The sequence below is a fragment of the Aplidium turbinatum genome, chromosome 18 (genome assembly GCF_918807975.1).
Source record: "Aplidium turbinatum chromosome 18, kaAplTurb1.1, whole genome shotgun sequence".
NCBI classification, from domain to species: domain Eukaryota; kingdom Metazoa; phylum Chordata; class Ascidiacea; order Aplousobranchia; family Polyclinidae; genus Aplidium; species Aplidium turbinatum.
Window position 1 is genome coordinate 15,070,967 of NC_137489.1, and position 9,316 is coordinate 15,080,282.

At 36.9% G+C, this 9,316-nt stretch overlaps 1 protein-coding gene across 1 annotated transcript; it reads right to left on the reverse strand.

Annotated features, from left to right (window-relative positions):
• Nucleotides 1-1,236: 1,236 nt before the first annotated feature.
• On the reverse strand, nt 1,237-7,695 carry LOC145787621 (serine/threonine-protein kinase ULK3-like). The gene is made up of 5 exons (XM_082599393.1): nt 7,562-7,695; nt 6,600-6,772; nt 5,576-5,714; nt 4,564-4,657; nt 1,237-4,066 (listed from the first exon to the last, which is right to left on the reverse strand). The coding sequence occupies exons 2-5, from the start codon at nt 6,717-6,719 to the stop codon at nt 3,805-3,807; spliced, it is 615 nt and encodes a 204-aa protein (XP_082455519.1). The 5' UTR covers nt 6,720-6,772; nt 7,562-7,695; the 3' UTR covers nt 1,237-3,804.
• Nucleotides 7,696-9,316: the final 1,621 nt, after the last annotated feature.

The window sequence follows — 9,316 nt, forward strand, 5'->3', positions numbered from 1 at the left end:
ACCGCTACAAATGTGGAAACGCACTAAAATTGCAATTTGTGTCACAACTCACAAAGTCGGCGCAAACTACATTAATTATCACTTGCACAGTATACAGAGTATCAAGTGGGCTGCAGTGTCTGCACGAACGCAGTGGCAAGATGAACCATGATTCAACCAAATCGCGATGGATGCTTGAGCAACGCATTTCAAGTAAAGCTCACCATTCAGCGCCACTTAGTGGACGAAAAAAATTCAGACAACAATAAATCATGCAGAAACTTCACTCTGTCAATCTCGGCAACCGATCGAGCTTGGTTCAGCAACTGAAAGTCTCTAAAAGTAGGCGACACTGCCAGAATAAGCTCTTATACAAAGGCTTTTTTTGGCTAAGAAAAAATATTTTCGCAATCCAGAAATCAATCAAAGTATCATAAGGCTAAAAGTGATTAAGTACGTACGGTAATTCAAATATTAAAAAAAAAAGATTAATTATTTGAAGGACAAAATCTTCAGACATCAACTATGTTATGCTGTATGTCATGAAAGTAGTGGTGGTGATTAAATGAAGTTACAAGTCACAGATATTAAAATGCTGCGTTCAAGAAGTGTAAAAAATTCAGCTATAGACTTTTGGGTAGGCTACATGACAAAAAGATTAATAGAAAAAACAGTGAGTGGAAGCTACTATCGTGTGGATATGTAAAAAGAAAGTGGCCTGCAAAAATTACGTTGTTGAACTTATTGAATTTAGGTCGAGAGTAGGCCTAGAAAGAGAAGAAGTTGCTACATGTTGTAATCAGAGAGAATAACCCATGTTTCAAACAAAGATATAACTGATGGGGGTGCAATAATCAGATCCAAATAGAATCAGAAGATATGCTGTGGAGACAGCTGATTGATGTTTATCCTTAAACAGGAAAAGTTTCGTTAAAAGCCTAATCCTGGCAGCTTTGCATCTACTTGTAAAGGCTTTTGACGCAGGTTCAACCACCAAAATCAAAAGAGTTAAGTTTCCGATTGTTGTTGCCAGGGAATTATTCCATCCACTTGGTGCCACTGAATGGAGAGCAGTTCTGAAATGCATTGCTTAAACGCACACCCCGAGAGCCAAACCAGCGTCGCTAGATCTTGAGTTGGGCCTGTAACCACTGAGCTAACGGGGTGGGACTAGGACTAATGGGGCAGACCGATGAAGCAAAAATGTCACAACTTGTGCCTTCCTTGTCAAAACAGCAAAGGCTGCACGTGTTTCGATCAATGGTGTCCTACAGTATGTTTATTCAAAACATATATTTCAAAGGAACAAACATTGCAATAGGGCTATGCTTTTTACGTTGTAATGGTGCATAGCTACCAACAATAAAAGTAAAAAAAAAGCAATAGGTCCATTGACTGCAATTGAATTATGGCATTACACAATTTAACAAAATAACGAATACAACAACAGCACAAAAGTTTTCAAGCTTGAAATTGTTTTAAAACACCGTTTGAGCTGAAAACTTCTAATCTTATGTTTTAAAACTAAAAAATTAACAAATGAATATAACAGGTTGCATTTTAAACTATACTTATGTTTCTGTGAAGTCTATTGTTAGATCAGATTAAAAAGTCAAAACTGCACGCATAAGAAAATTAACAAATCTTTCTTGTCAACTCTCAACAAATTTGCAATCCTTGATCGTGCCAATGTTTTGATTGAACCTTTAATTACATTATTTACATTTATTAAATTTACAATAAAATTTGTCTGATATTCTTTTTTATATAAATTTTTAATTTCCTTGTGGAGGGCAACTTAACATATTTCGATCAGGTAACATGTGGAAAGACAACACCTCATCAACTACTTGCATAAATAAAGTAGAAATAAAGAACAAAAAGACGATAAACATAACACAGTACAAGCGTGCAAACCAACCACTTATTACTATCAGGATTTAAACGGTTGGTCCAATTTTCTATAGGTCTTATGCATGCATCTCAGTCATTGCATATCCAAGACAGCAAATTAGTCGTTTTTACATTGATTCAACATCTGCAGACGTTGAAAAACTGACTGATTCTCTGTCTGGGTAGCATCTCAAGCGAGATACTCAGTTTGTATGCGTAAGGTGGCCTACAATCCACATGCTTGCTTCTGCATAGCCACGAGAGAAACAGATGAAGTAAAGTAAGTGGTTACAAGAATACAATTAAAACAAGTAAGAAAATGCACTTCCTTTTGAAAGATGAATAAAACAAAATAAATACATAAATCAGTTGCCACACTAGTAGGCTATAGGTACAACCCTAAGTTTCTCTCGCAGCAAAATAAGGCGCGCATGTTTTTCAGCATTCAAAGCACAAATATGGGACGATAAAATACGACCTACTGTATGATTATAAAAAATATACGTCGACAAGCATTTAGCATTGTATGTGTTTCTTTTAGTAGGGGAGACTGGAGTATAGTGTGCAATGGGGAAAGAAGAGCAACCTCTGTTTCAGGAAAAACTAGTCGGCTGATTTTTTTCCTTGTCCTAAATATGTAATAATGCTACTTTAGTCAATATATTTGTTATGTCCAGTAAGAATCGTATTTTACAATGACATGCAGTTATTCTGTTTAACGTTTATGTCGAAAAATCCAACTTCTTTTTCGATTGCATAAAATTCAATATTTTTATTGCTACACTATGTAAACCAAATTTGTTTTTTGTTTTGTTATAGGTAGACTATAATATGTAACGATATTCAATGAACAGTTTAGACTAGATAGCTTGGTAGTTTTAAACATATTGTCGTTTTTTTTGTCAGAAAATTCATGATAGGGTAAAGTGTGCAATTGAAGTACGCACGTTGGAGCAGTTGCTTAACTAACTCCAAAAGAAATAGCTTTGTAGGTCACTTAATGTTTGAACCATATAATTTATGTTTTATGCTTCACTGGATAAAATAAAAAATGTAGTGTTATGTTTTGAGTAATGCCTTGCAGTTATGAAAACGACTGGCAGGGGAATGCATTAACTTAATGAAGGTGCTCAACTTACCCCAGGTCATTGCTCAACTTACCTCATAAATTTTTGTCGGAGTAAGTTGAGCAATACACATATAGATATCAATATATAAAAACATATAAATATCACACGGTGATCAAACTCAATCTGAAATGTAGCTAATTTATCGGCGCTTCAAGACAACCCTTTTACAAAAGCAATTCGTTTTCTGTAAAAACAGCTTAAGCAAAAAGTGCTCATCTTACCCAACCCTCCTCAATGTGAGCTGATGGCAAGATATATCATCTGTGCAAATCTGGTTTAGTGTCAACGTCTGAAATGTGAAAGGTTAATCTTTCCCGTTACTGCATAGCCTATAGTGGTTCTCAAACATTTTTCGAGTGAAACATTCTAAAAAAAATTGTGCAAATGTCAGCATGTTGTAAAACTCAAGACGTAAAAACGTTATTAAATAACAAAAAACTACTGTGCGACGCATTTAGAAATTTTAAACTAACGACCCACTAAGTCGTCGAGATCCACAACTTATAAACCACTGCCCGGAGCGTATCAACGATTGTTATTTTTTCAAACACAAAAGCACCTTTTTTACTTTATGAAGCGGATACGCTTTTGTTGACATTGGGTGTGCGCTGAGATTGTTTTCTGTTTATCAGTGTCTTTCGATAATACAAACACTAATTCACTCCCAATCCATGGTCAGCAATATTGGCCTGAACCATCGCTAGAGCAGAATAACTTCAACGACGAAGCTCAAAGTTATTTTATAACATCGTTTTCAAACGGTAAAGAAACGATACAGAATCTTCTCGTTCAAACCTTTTTTTCAAGGCCTTGATCTTGTGGAATTGGATTTATGAATTCCATAAGTGTTATTATTTAAGTTCTTGTTGCTTGAAGTGCTAGAAGTGCTGGGCAAGGGTTCTCGTCCTTTTCGTACGATGCTGTGATACATCCGGGACACTGCATTTCGAGGAGACCCGGATGTGGACTTATTGTTATCAAGTTCTTCACTTTCAATCCATTTCGCCATTGACTTGGAGACATCTGTTAAGGCAGCAGGCTTTGTCCGCTTCAGTTCATTGTGGCTGCAGAAAAATATAGCAACGATAAAGAATCTGCTACTGCGAGTCATAAAAAAACAAACACAACCACCAAAAATCTTAATAGGCTACCCCCATCTAGTATTGGACCAAATGTGTTTAAAGCAGCCACTGCCCAAGGGTGGTAAAAGGCAGAATCTCTCGATCCTTGGCAAGAAAAAGAAACAACTTCCAATATGTGGGTTGCAGCCTATCCTACTTGAGATCATCCAAAGAGATGTCTTGATAAGATTGTGTAAGTTATAGTAGCCTAGTTCACACTTCTTCGTGCAATGTATGATTTTATTGAAAGTTGAATGCGAACAATGCTTGTTGCAAAGACAAAATAAGTTTAGGTCTACTGAAGTTTCAACATTAGCGATTGCTTGCAAACTTTTGTAAAAACAGAGTTGAAGTATTTGGCAAGTTATGCAAAGCAGAAATACAGTGTCAATAAAAGCCACAAAATCAATAAAGTAAGATGACAGCAAAAACTGTCTTACTTGTTAATATGCTCAGCAAGTTTTTCTGCCCGATCTAAGTATTGTTTACATTTTCCGAGTATCTTCTCTTTGATATTTTCGCTTTCCGTTTCATCTAAGGAAGTAGCTAAATTAGTATTACGGTAAACAAAGTAAGCTATACCAAGACATTGAATCAATGTAAAAAACGGTTGATTTGTTGTCTGAGTAACCAATGGGCTAAGAGTTAGCGGTCACGTTATTCAATGAATTCTTTTCTTTCTGGACGAAAAGCTGTTCAATGTCCATAATATCAATCATACACACAAATTGACTTTCACACGAGTCAGTTCAATCATAAACAGCTAAAAATCGGTTTCGATCAGCTAGCAGCTAGAGCTAGATCATATTCAGGCTGAACGCAAACAGCACAAAAAATCAAATCATGAAGGTGTGAAAGCATGAAAAAAGTTTCACTCTTGCTACGCTAAAGAATTGATGGAAAAGACTAACAACCAAGACAAAATAAATGAAAAATGGCACGAAAGAGTATGGTATAGAATTTGTGTATTGTTGATGTTTCCTGGTTAGGCTTATGATTGTACAAATACCATACTCTTTCGTGCCATTTTCATTTATTTCGCCGTGCCATCGTGTTAACAAGCCTCAAGCACGACAATTCTAAAAAAACAAGACTCCAAAAATAACGCGATGTTTTATTCGTTCCGTGAACCTCTTGAAACGTATCAGGACCCTAAAATGATCCGGGCCAGGATTTTAAAGTCCCCCTGAACCCGTCTGTCAACGATATTGCTTATGTCACAACCAACACACGATCATAAAATCATGAGATGTATTTTTTCCTGTACAATGTAGCCAATAGTTCCTTCATAAACATTTTTAATTGTAAAATGTAGCGCGACTATGACACAGCTCAAAAGCATGGTTCAAGGGGGACACGAAGACTGGCTTCCTTGCCTTCCCGTATACTTGCTATATCTAAATCTTCAATCACACGGCGAAAGCTTGGATACAACAAAAAAGCCTTACTTACAATTTAAACTTTCAAGAAAATATACCAATGCGTGTTGATAAAGAGAAAGAGCTTCTTCATAATGTCTGGCTTTATCTTCATCGACAGCTTGCTGCACAAGCCGAAGAGCTGTCTCCAATGAACTCCGACATTTTGCCTCCTGATAGGAAAGAAAAATAAATTGAAATCAAGTTCGCTTTTAACATCGGCTTTACCACAAGACGACAAATAGAATGTCAATGAAAATGTTGATGTCTGTTAGTGTGTAGCCTACAATAGAGGTAGTAGGCCTACTTCGGTTAAACACAATTAGTCTACTTTTAAATAGGCTACTACACAAGATGGGTGTGTAACATGTACCATGTTTTATGTACCAAGAGGTCTAGAAAAAAGATCTTTACATAGATGACGGTAGCTGTGTTGAAGTGACAAGATTTGTTGGTGGATTTCACCAATTGACCGTGGGAAGAAGAAGCAGTATAGATGGCAGCTTGTCGGTCTCTGGGCCTCATCAGTACCGTGCGTGGTTAGGATATTGTGAGTCCACGGCTGAGGAGTCCGTAACAAAATGAACGACTTTGATGCCTCGGTTGATAGCTGGCCGACTCCAGCTTCAGTGTTGCCAGATTTAAAAAAAGATTGTTGTTTCTTCTTTATTTTTAATTTAATTTCACTTTAAGTTGTGATCGAGATTGAAACGGCGACTTTCATAAAAACTAGCAAGAACAAACATTTTTACTTTCTGGTGAAATTGTAGAGCTCAATACGGAGAACAAGAAACACTATTTTGAAAAAAGATTACAAAAACACTTTTTACTGTTTATCGCTTTGTATCAAGCACGACACGCCAAGACCCTTTCGACTCCGACTCCAGTCTAAAGCCCTGATTGTGACCACGTTTTCGTCAACATAACTTTGTGCTGACAATAGAAACAACGTCACATGATGTAATGTTTTTTTAAGCCAGAAGGCTTAGCTATGCTGCTGGTAAAAGTAAAACATTCAAACTCCATTTTCATTCCATTGCACACACGTACAGACTTACATCATCAAGCGAGCCTTGACGTTTTGTTTGTCCAACCGTAAGCAGTGGCAATGTGTCGGTTTGGGTCGAACAGTCTTTTACAGACTTGGTCTTTTGAAACATACAGCAGCACAGTCCCATATCAGTGATAATATACGTTCTACTCTAAATAGAGTTTTTGCAACTATATGCATCTGTAAAAATAGTTTTCGTTTAAACAACGTCTGTTGTACGTTATTCGAAATACCAGTGTGTGTTCCGCGAATTTACGGGTTCACTGATTTAAGACCAAAAACCCCGCTTGCTAAAGCCAACTGATGTCATTCACAAACTATTTTAACTGCGCAACAACCTCTTGAAAAACAAAATTCCGCAAAGCAAAAGTTTCAAATTCTCCTTTTGTGTTATCATCTGCAGCTTACCACAAAACTTTCACACGTGATTGAGCTTATTTTTCGTACCCCTACCACGAGTACCACGTGCCTTTATTTCACATCTGTAAGTTTTACACTGTCCCGACAAAACCTTTGTTTGACTTGTAAAACTCGCACAGTTTTCACAAAACTAATTTACATTTATACCACTGAAGATGAAGACAGTTTGGTTTTCGAAATATTTGTTTGCTGAACATGAGTTTGGTATCTGCATTTTGGGCTCGTTATTTTTTGATTTGGTTAACCAGGCGTTCCAACCATTTTGCTCCTAAATTCACATTCCAAATGAAACTTTCTCAAGTCACAGGGATTTCTTACGAAGTGAAACAAGATTTCCGTTTGAATATCTCTGTGGTATTCCTAATCCTATCACACAAATGGAGTAGCCTATTAGAATCACAAGTCACTTGATAATTGTGGGATTTTAGCTTCACTTGACTGAGCGATTCTTATAACAATCAAGCAGCCAATAAGCTACTCAAGCAAATATATCTCAACTTTAGAAATTAGGGATAGTTTGCAAGGGTTTTGACTTCTTGTTGTACTTACAACTTTTCACTGGTTTTCAACAGTTCGTCCCACGGTCATTTTGTGTTTGTTTAGTCGCCTGCATCAGAGTTGTAGCCGCTGGGGAAGGCTTGGAGGAGCAATCGCACCCGCCCTCCCCTAAAATTGTATCTTGCCCCTCCACTTAATAAACGGGTTTTTAATTTGCATTAGTAATCCTTAACTATGTTTAAATAGACAACTTTTTATGTCAAACGTTAAAACATTTGTTCTCCAACAATTGCTTTTATCACCCCAATGTTTTCTTTCTACCTGCGTCACTGGCCTTCACACAGTAGGCTACATAATCTCTTCGGGAGAGTTGGCCACGGAATTGAAGTGCCTTTCATAATAAATGGGTTTGGTTGACTCCTAGGCTAGGCTACTTGCACGTCAAATAAATTTATTTATACGTCATTTTTAAGAGTGTTGCCTCGTCAACAAGAACGCTTCCAACAAGAGTTTTTCTGACAAATTTCTTCAGCTTTGAATATCCAACTGCACCTTTCCTTGCCTCCAGCGTTTTTCATTGTCTTTCACTTTCTCACAAGTTGCTCGTTATTTCCTACCTCTTCCAGTTCCGTTTCGGTTTGTGTGACATGTAAGCAACCGGTCTCATTGCTTTCGAAATCTTCAGTATCTCGGATCAGTTTCGGCAAAAGTGACGTAATGGTTTAAAAGAAAACTTCAAAGTCATGTTCAAAATATTTTTAAAATTTCTTTGACAAATTTGCTTCTGCTTTGTTGCGAATTAAGTAGCTTGGAAAACAAATTTATTTGATTTCGAAAAAAAAATCAGCATATGCAACAAAACACACATGCGTCTTTTAATCTTTCAATGAGCTATTGCAGGAACTAGCCGATTTTCCCCGAGATATTACGATTATAAAATGACTTGTAATTTAAAATTTCAATACTCCATTTATAGACTAGTAATAGAAATATTGCAACTCATTGTGATAAAACTTTATTTCTAAAATTAAATTTTTTCCCGAAGTAGATTTTCTGGATGACTTTTTTCGGAAAACACGTCGATGAAATACCAAACAATACGTCCTTTATTTAGGGCTTTTAGGCTAAAGCTGCAAAACACGGCGTTAAATACACAGAAAAGCTGGAGTAGGCTATGTGTTTTTTTTCACGTTTTGCTGCGCAATGACATAATACAACAATGTGTTTTGCAGACCTGGTCTGCAAAAGTCCTCTCACGACATCTATAAAAACTTTTTGTTTCTGTCGGTACCCACCTCGATAGCAGATGCCAGGCGAGGATCTAGGATTTTTTTGGGGGGGGGCAGAAAATTTGAAAATGAAAATAAAGAAAAAGATAAAACATATATGAACAATCAGTGGCGTAGCCAAGAATTTGGGGGGTTTTGACGGCGTGTTCGCCAAAGGCGACACCCAGCGGCGGGGGTCTGGGGGCCTCCCCCAGAAAATTTTGAAAAATTACTTTGAATTTGGTGCATTCTGAGAGAATTTTCAACAAAAATATGGGTATAAATATTCTTGTAAAATGGTCCTGTCCTGTGGCATAGCAAAAGGATAAGATCATGTTTTCTTCGGCAATTTTTTGATAATAAAGCTAAGTCTCTATGTTTTCTTGTTGCTAATTCCTGGCTGAGATGTTTGAATGTTTGGTATTGGCAAAACTCGCTCTTTTAATGCAGTTTCGCTTAAAATTAGGCAAACTTTGTTTTAGAGACATAGAGACTGAAAGCATCATTCTCAATATCCCCCTTGGCTACGCCACTGTTA

Coding starts and splice junctions, on each gene's coding strand:
- LOC145787621 (XM_082599393.1), bottom strand. CDS start 6,719: ATGGGACTGTGCTGCTGTATGTTTCAAAAGACCAAGTCTGTAAAAGAC. Junction 5,715..6,599: donor GTCAAGGCTCGCTTGATGAT/GTAAGTCTGTAC, acceptor CTTTCCTATCAG/GAGGCAAAATGTCGGAGTTC. Junction 4,658..5,575: donor TTTTCTTGAAAGTTTAAATT/GTAAGTAAGGCT, acceptor CTACTTCCTTAG/ATGAAACGGAAAGCGAAAAT.